At 46.6% G+C, this 15,992-nt stretch overlaps 2 protein-coding genes across 8 annotated transcripts in view; both read right to left on the bottom strand.

Moving 5' to 3' along the window:
• Window positions 1-12,573, bottom strand: part of znf704 (zinc finger protein 704) — a 29,523-nt gene extending 16,950 nt beyond the window's left edge. Inside the window, exons 1-2 of one of the 5 annotated variants that reach the window (XM_077008629.1) lie at window positions 11,342-12,573; window positions 7,925-8,133 (exon numbers count right to left, since the gene is read on the bottom strand). In XM_077008629.1, the coding sequence (XP_076864744.1) occupies window positions 7,925-8,133; window positions 11,342-11,599 (467 nt within the window). In that variant the 5' untranslated portion in view covers window positions 11,600-12,573. Of the gene's footprint in view, window positions 1-7,924; window positions 8,134-8,407; window positions 9,154-11,341 lie in introns of those variants that run through there. The other 4 variants (XM_077008628.1, XM_077008632.1, XM_077008631.1 and 1 more) reach the window with 4 other exon arrangements.
• A 518-nt stretch (window positions 12,574-13,091) lies between these two features.
• The window catches only part of pag1 (phosphoprotein membrane anchor with glycosphingolipid microdomains 1), a 29,529-nt gene continuing 26,628 nt past the window's right edge, over window positions 13,092-15,992 (bottom strand). For all 3 annotated transcript variants that reach the window (XM_077008624.1, XM_077008627.1, XM_077008626.1), the window contains exon 7: window positions 13,092-15,888. In XM_077008624.1, the coding sequence (XP_076864739.1) occupies window positions 15,556-15,888 (333 nt within the window). In that variant the 3' untranslated portion in view covers window positions 13,092-15,555. The remainder of the gene's footprint in view (window positions 15,889-15,992) is intronic.

Here is a 15,992-nt window from a genome sequence, read left to right as displayed (position 1 = left end):
CACACTACCTGGGCCCCCCTCTCCCTACACCCTACCTGGGCCCCCCTCTCCCTGCACCCTACCTGGGCCCCCCTCTCCCTGCACCCTACCTGGTCCCCCCTCTCCCTACACACTACCTGGTCCCCCCTCTCCCTACACACTACCTGGGCCCCCCTCTCCCTACACACTACCTGGGCCCCCCTCTCCCTACACACTACCTGGGCCCCCCTCTCCCTACACACTACCTGGGCCCCCCTCTCCCTACACACTACCTGGTCCCCCCTCTCCCTACACACTACCTGGTCCCCCCTCTCCCTACACACTACCTGGGCCCCCCTCTCCCTACACACTACCTGGGCCCCCCTCTCCCTACACACTACCTGGTCCCCCCTCTCCCTACACACTACCTGGGCCCCCCTCTCCCTACACACTACCTGGGCCCCCCTCTCCCTACACACTACCTGGGCCCCCCTCTCCCTGCACCCTACCTGGTCCCCCCTCTCCCTACACTCTACCTGGGCCCCCCTCTCCCTACACACTACCTGGTCCCCCCTCTCCCTACACACTACCTGGGCCCCCCTCTCCCTGCACCCTACCTGGTCCCCCCTCTCCCTACACACTACCTGGGCCCCCCTGCTCCCTGCACTCTACCTGGTCCCCCCTCTCCCTACACACTACCTGGGTCCCCCTCTCCCTACACACTACCTGGGCCCCCCTCTCCCTACACACTACCTGGGCCCCCCTCTCCCTACACACTACCTGGGTCCCCCTCTCCCTACACCCTACCTGGGCCCCCCTCTCCCTGCACACTACCTGGTCCCCCCTCTCCCTACACACTACCTGGTCCCCCCTCTCCCTACACACTACCTGGGCCCCACTCTCCCTGCACCCTACCTGGTCCCCCCTCTCCCTACACACTACCTGGGCCCCCCTCTCCCTACACACTACCTGGGTCCCCCTCTCCCTACACACTACCTGGTCCCCCCTCTCCCTACACACTACCTGGTCCCCCCTCTCCCTACACACTACCTGGGTCCCCCTCTCCCTACACACTACCTGGTCCCCCCTCTCCCTACACACTACCTGGTCCCCCCTCTCCCTACACACTACCTGGGCCCCCCTCTCCCTGCACACTACCTGGTCCCCCCTCTCCCTACACACTACCTTAGTCCCCCTCTCCCTGCACCCTACCTAGGCCCCCTCTCCCTACACACTACCTGGTCCCCCCTCTCCCTACACACTACCTGGTCCCTCCTCTCCCTACACACTACCTGGGTCCCCCTCTCCCTACACACTACCTGGGTCCCCCTCTCCCTACACACTACCTGGTCCCCCCTCTCCCTACACACTACCTGGTCCCCCCTCTCCCTACACACTACCTGGGCCCCCCTCTCCCTACACACTACCTGGTCCCCCCTCTCCCTACACACTACCTGGTCCCCCCTCTCCCTACACACTACCTGGTCCCCCCTCTCCCTACACACTACCTGGGCCCCCCTCTCCCTACACACTACCTGGTCCCCCCTCTCCCTACACACTACCTGGGCCCCCCTCTCCCTACACACTACCTGGGTCCCCCTCTCCCTGCACACTACCTGGTCCCCCCTCTCCCTGCACACTACCTGGGCCCCCCTCTCCCTACACACTACCTGGGCCCCCCTCTCCCTACACACTACCTGGGCCCCCCTCTCCCTACACACTACCTGGTCCCCCCTCTCCCTACACACTACCTGGTCCCCCCTCTCCCTGCACCCTACCTGGGCCCCCGCTCCCTGCACCCTACCTAGGCCCCCTCTCCATGCACCCTCTCGATGCTGGACTACTCTCCTGAAGCCCTCTCCACTCTCCACTCTGCCAATCTGTGATAAAAATTGATGAGGGCAACATAAATTAAATGGAAGTCAATTACGACAGTCACATGCAGCGAACTTAATTAGTATATCTCCATTTTAATTAATAAAGGCCATCAACCTGACAGAGATCGATAATTTGTGTCTCCAACTATGTTGTCAAAATTGATAGGTATAATTAGAAATGGTGAAATTGTTTTGCAGGTTTTGTATGAACAGGATTTGTGCAAACTGACAGAAAGCCAACCTGCCAGCCTGACTTTGCCCCAAACCCAGAGCTCGGTCTGCACATGCCCAATTCAGTACATGCACTTTTGTCTTTGACAGAACTATGATGCCATTAGAATTCTAACCCATGATGAACATAATGCACATTAAGCTAATAAAATAACCAGCATTTTCCTATCTAAGGTGCTTAAATGCATTGACACTACACATTTCACCACTGCTGTTTCAAACACTGGGACATCATCTCATAATTGATGTGATAAAGCATACTTAGTACATTTTCCAAAGCAGACCATTAAAATCGTCAGACTGTGTGACAATTTACTGCATTACTGTTTACTGCATTAATGTACTTTATGTAAAATATCCATTATGCAGATTCACTCAAATTACTTCAAAATTTGCATCTTTATAAAGCATATTATTAACTATCATAACTATCTACTAAAGCGGCATTCAGTTAATCAGACTGTTCTGAGAGATACACTGAGAGTGAAAATGTTGATGTGCAGACACTGTGCTAATAAACTAACTACATCAATGTTGTTGATACTGTTGATAAAACATCAGGCCTGCTGGACTCTGTTCAACAGTAGGCAAGTGCATCTTACACAGCCAAAGTAGAGCACACAGGATATAGGACATTAAACTAGTTTATGATTCCTGGCACCTTTCAAATTATTTCCATAATTTGATTATAGATTATTTCCAGAATTATGCAAATGATGTTTTTTTTTATCAAACAGTAAGGTAGCTTTATTATTTACTGACATTCTAATAATTTTTATTTGGTTTTATGAAGTAGCTTCAAAGCAGTATCTGGTCAATATTTCATGGTTACTTTTAAGTAGCCTGATCTCATGACAATTTCATGTTTCTAAAAGCCACTACACAGACTTCCACTGAACTAAGCTTCCAGGACCTCACATAAAAAACGAACTCATTATTGCTTAGTGATATGAGAAGTCGTCTTCAGGAATGGCCTTCCATTAAGATTAATGAACACTTCTTTTCCATAAAACTCAAGAATTTCCCTCTGGGATCAATAAAGTATCTATCTCTATCTATCTAAACACCTTTTTAATTGTAATGCTGCATATTTAAAAATCTTCAGTATTGAATAGGTTGTATTTTACATATTCAGTGTTTTCGAATAATACAATCCTAATATAAACAGCAGCTCCGAGCAACCAGCCAGCAGTCTGAGCGATGGGAGTGCTTACTGTCAGCCTGCTGTTCAGGTTGTATTCTGCCGTGTATTTTTCACAGTTCTCTGTGGGCCGAGCCGATCTGATACGGACTTCACAAATATTTCAATCGTGGTGCGATTCGGAGAAGTCACTTAAGGGAGGAAAGGGGAAAAAAAAGGTAAAAAAGGACCGTGTCCAATCTGATAAGCAGCCGCTAGACCAGTGGGCTGCTGAGGAGACTTCGCTGGGAGTGAACTGGAACGTGTCCAGCATCAAAGAACTCCAGGCTGTGGAGAAAGATGGGCTTTTCAGATGCTAATCACACGCTCCCCAACGCTGCGCTCCAAACACAGTCCCCCTCTTGGAGGGAAATTATTTTCTTTGGCAGACGCTGAGCCGCTCTTCTGAGAAACCACGGCGCTGAGACCAAGCTACCCTGTTCTCCGTCCGATTCACACTCCCCTTTAACACTGTACGTCTCACTGCCGTGGCCGGCCAGAGTGGAGATAAAAGGAAGAGAAAGAGAAAAACCTAGTCGTGAAGGAGAACAGGAGAATAACAAAGCCGTCACCATATTGCTGTGGTCTGAGAGCTTGTAAGAGACCTCATGACTGGGAGCCTTTTATTTCCTGAGCTTACCACTGTGGCACTAAATAGCAGGCTTAGCAAAGGTTGCATTTTCAAGGGGGGAGGCCTTGAATATGTCTGATACTCTCTCTATTAGCCATGCTTTGGATCTATGCCAACCAATTACCGGTTGCTGTGTAGTCTCACATTTTAAGTGACCTCTGTGATATTGTATAGTTCGCATCTTAATTTGACCCTGGGTCAGCAGATCTACACAGGGGATGTAATAAAAAAAAACTAACAATTTCAGGAGGTCAGATTAAGGAGCACGTGAAACGAGAGACACCGTTTGTGCAGCAGGGCCCAGAGCCCGAGAGCAGAGAGCTCATTTCTACTTCTCAAAAACTGAGCAGCGCATTTTCAGGACTTCCCCAAAACCACGCTTCACTTCCTCTACTCGCAATTAGTCGTCTGAAAGCCATTCGTCAAAAAAAATTTTCTGAGCTAACAACGCCACAAGTCAGATCACAAGCTCTCGTTACAATTGGTCATTTCCTGCTATGAGGAAAACATATAACCATGAAAAGAAAGGCCAGGCCCACATCTGCCACAGCGGAAGGGCACATCCACAGTGCCAGGGTGCTTTCATCCACAGTCACGCATCCTGGACAGACGGGAACAGTAAACCTTGAATTAGACCATGTTCATATTTTAAAGATCCCACAGTTTAATAAAATGTTTTCATAAAATTCTCTATCTCTAGGGAAGGCAGTGAAAAGAAAAAAAATAGGTCAGTCATCAAACAGGGTCTATTGATTTCCTTCCTGCTGTCAGAATGCTGAATTAGTGTAAACAAATATGGCAAGCAAAGCTGTTTGGCTCAATAACAAGAGCTAAAAGAAAAAGCTGACCAGGGAGTGAGAGATGCACCTCCACCTCTCCAAAGTCCTGCAGGCCCAAAGCCCCACAAAGACACACATTCTTCCCCATTTATACGGTAATTGAACACACCTAAACCCCCCCACGCCACTGCCCACTGAGGTTACAGCACCCCCGTATCCTGGTTACTGATGACTGGTATGCAATCACCAGCTCAAGGGTGTGTGGTCGAATCTTTTTAATCACAATCAGAGAGGGCAAAGTGCACTTGAATTCCTCGCAGCCATATCCTTCCAAGGTTCTCGGACTCCCGCGTTCTAATCTATGCGCTCTAAACTCCATCCCTTCTCCACCAAGGTGGATGCGGTGTTCATTTCAGGGCAATAGATCATGGTTTCAGGGTAATAATAGTCATCCACTCCTGAGATTACTCCTGAGGGCAGATGAGATGAACTTGAACTTAAATCTGCTCCTTGTGATTATCGAGGGACTCTTGTCAGTCTTTAATTCAAGTGCGGCGTGCTCGTGTAATTTCACAAAAAAACACCAGAATCTCAAAAGGTTGAGCCCACACACCGATCACTATCCATATGAAGAACACAAAACATTAAAAAACTGTTTATGGATAGAGAAGTGTGACAGTAATACCCTGTCCTCTAGATCTACTGCTGGGAGTGATTGGAAAACAGATACACACACACACACCCCTGTACCCAATGCTAAGTCTGTGTTTGTCTGATGCTTCCTGCCTGAGAAATGCCACAAAACTCTATGTGGGAAATGATTGTTGGGATTTGGTGCTGTAATTCATCCAAAGCCACGTCGGAGAGACTACATGGGCTTTTGTTCACATATTTCTGAGGTTCCCACTGTTCAAAAAAAAAAAAAAAAAAAAAGAGCAGAGTCCTCGCTGGTGAAATCTGGTTCTTTGCTGAACTGAGCCACCAGGAGATCCAAACCCAGTGAGCGATACGGGCTGTCCGATTAGACCCAAAAATAAAAACATGTTATACTGGGATGACATATGATCTAATGATATGATAGTTACACTGTTCATCAAAATGTATCAAAACGGCAGAACATAATACGCAATATAATGTGTTTGAGATAATTAGTGAGGTTGGGACAATTGAGGGACACCTGGAACAATTGAGATAATGAGTGAGGTTGGATTCCTTAAGACTTCAGTTGGTGGATTGAAGTGAGGCACTATTCAAGCAACCTACAAGACTTTTTGTGAGGTACAAATCCAGGAATAATCCTGGAATCCTGGAATAACCTGATTGTTGTATTTGCTAGAAAGGTATTTCTTTATTTTATGATAGCACCCATAAGCCAAGGCTCAGGGATATGCTATTTCAGGACACAGAGCATTTGAAAAATATTTGTACCGTTCTGGGTCAAACAACATTTAGTCTTTTAGTGGTTGTGGATAATTAAAATTGCATACACTTATAATTCAGAATAATGTGATTCACAGTTATAAACATTATCCTTCCTGCGGCAAAACACCTTGCTAATAAACTTGGGTAGAAATAATTACACATAAAAAAATAAATGCTCATATGATACTTTATTTCATAAAACACTATTTGCAGACATCTTAGAGGTGTTCAGTTAGAGTCTGCAGCCATGTTTTTGTGTAAGGCACCCTCGTGCCATTCTTCAGAGCTCAACTTGTGAAAGTAGGATCAGTGCGCTGGCTGCGTAGTTTTGGTTTTATATTTATGTTTTTTTCACATTTATATATCCATCCACTAGCTAGTCATCCATTTTTTTTGGCAATGGGCCACTCTCATCTAGCAGTAATGCTAACACATTTTAAAACAAACAAACAAACAGAAACCCAGGAAGGCCGTGGTGTCTGGTGAGATTCTACCTCTCAACACCCACATACATGGCACTACCACGTTAGTGTTAATGCTGGGTTTAGAATGGTGTGTCACCATAGCTGACTGAACACACAATTCGCTTAATGGATCAACGCAAAGTGAATTGTGCAACGAGATCAATACTTCATCAACAAATAGATATCCTGAACTCAATTAAAGTAAGAGACTTATCAGATTTATCAATTATTCTTCTTTATTGAATCTCACACAACGTCAAAAAAGAGGAGGCCATTTTCATGTGGGTCCTTGAGTGAGAGCTGCCCTTTGCTCAGCCAAGCTCAGCCATACCAGTGTGGCCTGTGTAATGGAAACCAGTAGCGAGTGTGAGTGTGAATGACTGAGCCCTGATGAAGTTGAACACACCTCTAGCCCTGCACACACTGCACAGCTCACAGCCCACCACTAACCCTCCCACAGACCCCCCCACCACAGCTGTCCAGAACGACCCAATACATGGGGTGTATTTATGAGTCTTTTCATCTTCAAGAGCACATATGGAAGATTAAAACACTGTTTTTGGCTCTGAGGTCTGACACATTTGCTTATAGCAGATTTTATGTCATAAAGCGAAAACCTTCAATCCAATATTTGAATATGTAAACTACAATTTTTGCTGTATTTCATCAAACCAGCCATGATTGTGGAGCACACTTTAAAATGATTACAGAAAAGAGTTGCTGACGATTTATGGAACATAAAGCGTGTTTGAGCTTTAAATCTGACTCATGACAATCAGCAAACAATAAACACATACGTTACATACTGGCATAAAGAACCTTGCCACTTTTCAATACTAAAAGTTTAGTTTCAAACTTTAGTTTCATTTTCCTAAATGGCATTTGTTCTGACATTTACAATATGTGTATATATACACATCAATATGCATAGATATTTATGAGAAATTAAAAAATGATATGCTTTACACAGTAGGCCTGTCCTTTTCTCCTCAACCAAAGTCTGATGAGCTGTTTAAACCTATTCTCTAGGTTGCCTTATGAGCATAAACTTTATGCTTCATACTTACTGAAGTCCTTGCTTCATAAACCAGATATCCACATGGTTGCTTACTGTTGCATGCCTATAATCTATAACACTACGGTTATAAATACATTAAATGCATAGCTCAAAACAAATAAAATAAATAATAAAAACCATAAGCAATGATAATATTCATCTGTCTCCATTCCTGAACTGGCACAGGTACCACTAGCTAATATTCCCATTCAACTCAGGCAGGGTACACACTGAATGTAGAGGGGAAAAAAACTCCCAGCACCGCCCGTGGGCCTCATCCTCACGCCCGCCTGCGAGGGGCGCTGTGTCTGCGGCGTGGTCCTACCTGGCATGGGGTACGTCGATGCTGGAGGAGACCACCTTGCGCTTCTGTTCCAGCAGCGAGACGGAGCGGGTGTGGTCCTTGTCCTGCTCGGGGGCCCGTCCCGGCCGCCTGGGCTCCTCGGCGTTCTCGCGGCCAAACGGGGCGCTCTCGCCCCTCTGCGAGCTCGGGCACACCGCCGGTACGTCCCGCTGGCTGCCATTACAGGAATTCTGCAGTGGGAAGACAGACGCAGCCCAGTGAGTGGAGGAGAAGATCTCCCGCCTATACACACACACACACACACACACGCACGCACGCACACGCACACACTTTCTCCCCTGTAAGCGGTGCCAGACGCTACAGGATTGTTTACCTTACTGGCAAGCATCGAACCAGTCACCGACTACAGCTTGTTTGTTTGCAAATGCTAGGCTAAGAGAGACATGCACCAGCAAACACACTGCTGTGGGGCCATTAGTGTTTAATACGTGCATCGATACTCACACTGGAGCAAAAAAACTGGATCAAGACATTTCCTTCCCCAGACGGCAGACCTATTTGCTCAGCGCAGAGCTTCTGCGCAGATCTCCGAACTGCTGACAAAGAGAGATTAAACCCCTCTGCTCTCACGCTTCCCCGCCGTGCACAAAAGACACCGGCAGCGCCGCTCTGTCCGGCCCGAGCACCGACCTCCTCCTCCCCACGGCAGCCTCGCATGCCTCCACCACGCCGTGACTAACCTGGAGGGGTCCCCAGCCCCACGCAGCCACCCCGGGGGGGCGAGAGAGACGGAACCACCACCGATACTACAGCAAGGACCACACCGTCCGGATCATTATCGCCTATTAACAAGATTAGTGCGATGCGGTGAAAAGCCTTAGTTCATCACGCCATACTCTGAGATTTTTTTCAATTTGGTCTGATTAATAAGTACAAAGAGATAAAAGACTACATGAAAACCTACCCATATATCAGAATGCTTCAACAAAGTATATGCAACAATAAATACACTCATTCAATGAGAGGGATGTTATTGTTAAAGATATTATACTGAATGTCCATATGTTTAATTCAAATAAATCATACATCTCCCACAGAGTAAACATAACATTTTTAATAAAGGTATGAAATTAAAGAAGATCAGGTTCCAAGACTAGATTAGGCATGTCAAAACTGTCCTCTACTATGAAACATGGATGTCAAAACATGAAAGAGTTCACAAGTTCATGTTTATATTTATCACACCATTAGTCTCGGTGCTTCTGTAACACTCTCTCTCTCCCTCCCTCCCTCCCTCCCTCCCTCCCTCTCTCCCTCTAACTCTCTCCCCCTCCCTCTCTCTGTAACTCTCCCGCTCAAAATGACAGACAAAAATACTTCCCTCCTTCAGCTAAGACCAGCCACATAGTGTAAACACTTTAAAATGATCAAATGGGCCCATGGGTCATAATTTAATTGTGTCAATCAAGAAATTCATAATCCAATGTGCACAAACACATTTTGTTTATCAAACCAGTTTGAGGTTTAAATCAAATTAAACATGTCTTAATTCTATAGAATTAATTAGATTTGAGAGCACGATGCATACAGATGAGATGAGTGTTCCACTTTATGGATTAAACAAAAGAAAAGCGATCCCCGTGCGTTCACTGCTCACATGACTCACTGTGGTATGGCCTTTCTGAGCTGAACACACTAGGAAGACATTTAATGCTGGTTAGAGACCAGCCTTCATTTTGGTCGGAGACCACCCTCCATATCGGCTCACATTTTAATCTAACAAAGAACCACTTAAGACTAGCAAATAAATGTTTATTTCTCCCTCAGTTGGGCAAGCCTTCAAGCCAAGCAAGGGGTTGCGCTTATAGTCTATAGTAAAGTCTAGCAATGGGCTATGGTTATGGTCTATAGTAAATCTAGCTCTTAAGACACATCAATGACCACAGCGATGACCGTCTGCCGTGGCAAAAGATTGCTCATCCATCACGGCCCTGGCCAAGCTCATACCCCACACATGCCATTCAGTGCCATAATCCTGCCATCCAGAGGGAAAAAAAAGAATCACTTCCCTACGCCCCATTAATGGAATGAAAGGGTGGAAAAGAAAACAGGGACAGAACAACAACAACTGCCCGCCTTTGTCTTGGGGGCCTGCATGCATCAGCATTCGACGCAAAAGCCCCTCCCCACACGAGTCAACAAGTGGCATTCCCCTAGGCTGAGGCGGGCTTCCAGGCACCCTGCCAGGGCCAGGGGCTCCCACACACACACACACACACACACACACACCCCGCTGGCAGTCACGGCTGCTGCGTCGGAACGGCCTGTCCCACCTGAGGTCCACGTCCTCTGCCGGCCCCTCGTCTCAGCTTCTAGTCCGACTTTAGTTCCAGCACTAGTACTACAGCACTAAACACAGTCAGCCCTGAGCAGACCACAGCTACTACACACGAACAGAGTAGTGGCGAGTTTGCTAGTAAATGGTGACCACCTACATCCACATGTCTTGTTTGAGGTGCTACTGCAGGGTAGTCTGGACTAATGTACTAATGTACTAATTGATGTTGCTTTTGATGTTAGTGGTAGAGCTGTAGTATTCCATGAACAAATAACCCAGGAACACAAAATATACCAAAATGTATACAAATGTGTCTATTTAAATCAACCAGTGTAACCATGATGTAATATAAAATATTGATGATTTTTTGCAATCCTAGAACCCTTAGTGAGACACTGACAAATGTCCAACAGTTGCTGTGATCAACTGCAATCTGTGTTTTTTGTAGTTAGCCATTTGTATTACAGTTTTGAGCCTCTTTGTTTTGACATTTTGCGAGACAACACACTGCACCTTTAAACTGAAGTCAATTAGGTCATTAAAAAGTCTTTGTTAGCTATCAACTCCAGACGAAGCACCGTCCTACACTGTGTAAAACACTACCTTCACTACAATTCGTTAATGCAAAACTTGTTTACAATTATAAAAAGGATTAATAATGTCTAACAAAACAGACCAGAACTACAAGCAGCCAGAAATTAAATAATCGAATTGTTATTATTATCTTTTTTTTTTACAAGCATCAAAATCCTAACCAGCCGGGTATCGGGGCGAGGATGGAGATGAGGATGGAGGTTGTTATGCACACACACAGGTGCTGATGCTGCTGTCCAGAATGCTGCAGCGCGCGCGCTCTGCCCATCAGGTCAAACACAAGCAGCACAGGACAACATCCACTGTCACGCGCCGCTACTCCAAACACTTATCCCGTGCGTTACGAGCATGCATCGCTCCCCTCGCTGCAAACACCGCTCTCATTGTTCCGAGTACAAGGCATGCTGGTGTAACAGCCAGTACAGTGACCGATGCGTAGACCGGCACGAGGCTCGGGGTTGGAAAATGCTGCAAAAACATAAACAAGCCCAGGTGGTCCCACACACCTTCAAGCTCGACTTCAGCGGCCCCTTCGCGGCCATCTGAGCGGATCCGATGGCAATTTCCTCTTCGGAATATTCTTTCAGGCTTCCGTCTTGCATGAGCACGGTGTAGACGTTGCATCGATGTCCGGCCGGACCGTCTCTGGGCTCCTGTTTGACAGCCTGCACCACTCCTGTGAGCGGTGCCGCCTCCCCCGTCGGACCCGGCGCGTACACGCGGCTTCCTATGATGGAGCGTTTCACCAGGCGCCTTGTATGCATAGCTAGATTACGATTACGATTATGTCCCAAATCCCGGATTAGATGCGTGTCGATCGGTGCATGCGTTGTTTTAATACGGGGAAGTGTCGAAATTCAGATGACAAAATCGCAGTTGAATGAATGCGCGCTCTTCGGATGCAAAACGAACACGGGACGACGACAACATCTTAGAGGACAGCGGGGTCCGGTTCGACGTGTGATCCAAGCTCGTGTAAGGCGACGATGACGCAGAGATGCATGTTTAATTAATGCAAAATACTGTAAATAATTCGGATGCATAAGATAGCGGTTCTTTGCTCGATAACCCCTTCGTCCGACCGGCAAGCGATCTTTCTTCTTTCGACCTGTTTGTTTTCCCAGCCGTTCCCTTAAGCTCGCGAGAGTACGTGAAAACACGGAACGGCATACTGGTGTCGGACCGCAACGGACATCACCGGTTTACCGTTTAAAAAGTGCAGACCGGTACCATGGACTGCGCGTGACCCCCCAGACTCAAGACGTGTTCAAGTCCGTTCAATTAGCCGTTATTCGTCCTGTAACGACACGCGAGGCCCCTCCTTGGTGTCGAAGTACGGATTCAAACGCGACGGAAAGACTCGGTTCCGCACGGTGTTCCGCGCGCCTGTGCCTCTACCGGCGGAATTCTGGCTATAAACATGTGCGGGTTCGCGGCAGATCCGCGCTCCCATTGGCTGGCGGCGTACACGCCTCCGCCGGGGTTACGCGCTCCTCCACTGGGTTACGCGCTCCTCCGCGGGTACGCGCGCCTCCGCGTGTCAGTTTCCCTCCCAATACTAAGTGGTAGAAGGCGGGGAGGGAGCTCCGTTCAAAACAATGACGCGAGGCTGGAGGAGCGGAGCGATATGCGGTGCCGTGTCGACGTGTTTGTCCGCCTCGAGTAGACTAGGGTGTAGTCCAAAGGACTTTTGTCTTGGGTGGATGAATTGGGTGGTAGTTCTGGACTCGCCACCGTTGTCGGTGTTGAAGCTGTTGTTTACCTTTGCGCTGTGTTGTTTACCTTTGCGCCGTGTCGCGTGCCTGCTCGCGTGCACGGGGGCGCGGTAGTAGCACCGCCAAACAGACCTCTCTCGAAGGCCTACTAAATAAATAGAAATAATTATGGTTAATTATGTCCATGTTGTTGTTTATTGCAGCAGAACTGCTGGATTATTACTACTGGAAATCGAAATTTGCGTAATATGTTAGATTTGCACTGTAAATGTAATTGCATTAAAGTACCATTACAGATAATGTCCTGTTTCTAGAAGTGCGACCGCAGAGGTCTACTGCGATGGCATCAACTGCCATGTTGTGCAAGACTAATATTGGGCTTTTAGGCCCATGATGCATTTTGATATTTTCATGAATTTGAGCACAGACTGCAACAGTCCTAGCTCTGGTTTGAGAGAACAGACACTTTGACCTCTTGTATAAGGTACTTTTGATTGTGCAGTAGGTGTGGATATACAAAAACATGAACAGTACGTTATTATTCCAGCATGACTGCAATATTTATTTGGCAAACAACACTTTAAAAAGATATAATAAAATGCAATCATACATACTTTTTACAACTAAAATACACTGAATTCACACTGAAGTATAACAATGGTTCACAATGATATTAAATAAAGGAAGTACCCTCACAATACAGGAGTTTGTACCAACAAAGTGTACCATTATTGCAAAACAAGCAATCGCACTGACAACACTGCATTTTCACCAAACAGGACCCAATGTATAGTGCACCTGGTTCACCAATCACACTTCAGCTAGTGCATGTATATTTTTTTGATGGTCAAAAAACCTGCAGAAATTCCCTTAAGGCAGTCACAGCGCATCCAGATTACCACGCCAGTTTGTGTGCTTCACCACCCTTAAAGAAAGAAAACCTTCATTTAGAGAGTCAATTGATTCAAACCTTTACGTGTCATACATGTAAAAACCAATTGGAGTTGTAGGTACGCATGTCTGGGCATGTCGTCATATGCAGTGTCTTTTTGCAGGATACTTGAGTATGATAACCAGCGTATCCGGAGGGACAAAAGGCTTCATATTTTAACTGTGAACACAATGTGCTGTAGTTGCCAGACAACTGCTGTGTAGCAGTACCACAGTTTTTCTTCTTTTACAGCTTTGGAACTGTACCCACTTAGGCATTCAATAATGAATGTATTTGATACATTTTAAATCAATACTGCTAAATTAAACAAATTTCTGAGGATTTTTCTTTGACACACACATGGGTATTTGTACGCTCAACATCACAAATAATTTATGAACAGTTTACAGAACTCTAGAACTTAACAGCAAGGAGATACGCTTTTGCTACGCCCGTCAGCCTTGTGGATGTAGTTCTGTATGTACCATAAAGAGGTGATTTTATAATCAGCCCCTCTGACTTTGAACCCCACAGACAGACTGATTGCAAATGCAAATGGCACAAAAATAAATGTAAAAAAAAAAAAAAACATTTAATTTATATTTAATAGGCGCTGTGCTCACACAGAGTAGCTACATATTTGTCCTGCGACAGGGAGCGGGGGGATGGGTGAGGGGGTGAGAGGTGAGGGGGTGAGGGGTGAGGGAGGAGCAGGCCACACTACTAAGTGTGCGATACATGAATGAAGCGTCGTAACGACGGCACAGCAGAGACGCCTCCATTTGTAGTACCCAAATATTTCGATAACCATCACAGTCCGACATTCGTTAAAGACTGTTGTGACGGTCACAAAACTGAATCATCTGTATGCAAAAGGAACGATCAACATAACAATAATACCGAATCCATTAGTGCCACAACCAGTGGCATATCTAGGATCTTCTGGCCTCACTGCAAAAAGATATCATTGCTCCCTGTGTGTGTGTGTGTGTGTGAAATGAACAAAATGACAATTTGCTTGTTTCTTTGTAAGCTTTGCTTGCTATTTTGTAAGCTTTTAAGTCAACGTTCTGTTTACTGAGGTTCATGCGATGTTCCTTATACTCAACAAAAATCATCGACGAGTCTTCAAATCCAAATTCCTGGCTCTGACATTTTCAGTGGACTGCACAGTCCTACTCTGTGCAGTCTTCTCAAGTAAGCATCTATTTTAAGTCTGCAAGTCTGTTTAATGCAGCCATGCTTTTCACCTCTGACCTCTGCTTTGGTGCTTGAATTTACTTCGCTTCTTCACAGCTACACAGCACAGAATACATAAAACGTTGAAGCATCGACTAACCTAAACGTTAACCTAAATGCACTAGTCTACTTATTTTAACTACAATAAATATGCATAATTGCTAACACGCTATTGGCCAATTAAGACTTTTTCTTCTACTACATTATGCTATGTGCATATTTTCATAAAATACATATTTTTGATATATTTTAATGGAAATACTTTCATGTTTTAGAATTTGAGAGTTAAATAAAATAATGAATATATCACGTTTGAAAGATCGGTTTAAGAGACATATGTCCATTTGTCTACCATGAATAAGACACTCTATGATTAAGAGTAGAGTGGCATAAATGAACACCAGGCTGTGTAAAGCAGTGTATGTTGATCCTGTCTAGTGAGGGATGTTGTTAAGATAAAGGATCCCTTTGTGAATTATATATGCTTAGTCTAATCCCAATGGGAAGGAATCAAACTGGAAATGTAGGGGCCCAGTCCCCCACACCACCACTGGCCCCAGGACCATTGGTCCTCCCTGACCCCCTGGTAGCTACACCACTGGCCTCAACATCAGGAAGTTTTTCTTGGGTCATTACCTATTACAAAAATGAACACAATGTGTGTGGCACCACGACTTCAAAGTATGCAGCGATGCGTCATCACATTGCGTCTGGGTTGGTAAGTGCTAAACCGAGTCAGTACGAAACCCAACTCCTGAACGCGAAGGGCCTGCTGAGTGGCGGTGCCGTGCGGCCCTCACCCCGCCCGCCGACGTGCGGCAGGTCTGGCGGGGGCTCAGAGGCGGGACGCCTCCCTGTTCAGACCCAGCTCCCCCACGCTCTCGTAGTCTGGCTCTGCTGTCCCATTCCCCCGCTGCTCTTCCTCCTCCTCCTCCTCCTCCTCCAGAGCCTTGGGGATCCTGATGGACTCGTACCCGGGGTCCACGCTCTCCGCGGCCTCCTCGAGGGGCGGCTCGCCCGGTGGCGACGGGCACAAGTCCCTCACGGTGGCGTACAGGTCGCTGGAGGTCGAGTCCGAGCCCAGTCCCGCGATGTCTGCGATGTAGCTATAGTCATTCTCCTTCTCTTCCGCCGCTGGCTTCACCACCGTGGAGTAAATGGCTGAGAGCTGCAGGTGAAGGAGAGTGAGATGTGATGAAGGGATTTCCACCGCTAGCCTCTCTGGCTAACACATGTATAGGCCAGAAAACGAAGTAAAGGTGGCATGTCATT

The sequence above is a fragment of the Brachyhypopomus gauderio genome, chromosome 6 (genome assembly GCF_052324685.1).
Source record: "Brachyhypopomus gauderio isolate BG-103 chromosome 6, BGAUD_0.2, whole genome shotgun sequence".
Lineage (NCBI taxonomy): Eukaryota > Metazoa > Chordata > Actinopteri > Gymnotiformes > Hypopomidae > Brachyhypopomus > Brachyhypopomus gauderio.
This window is presented reverse-complemented; position numbering and strand designations above follow the sequence as displayed.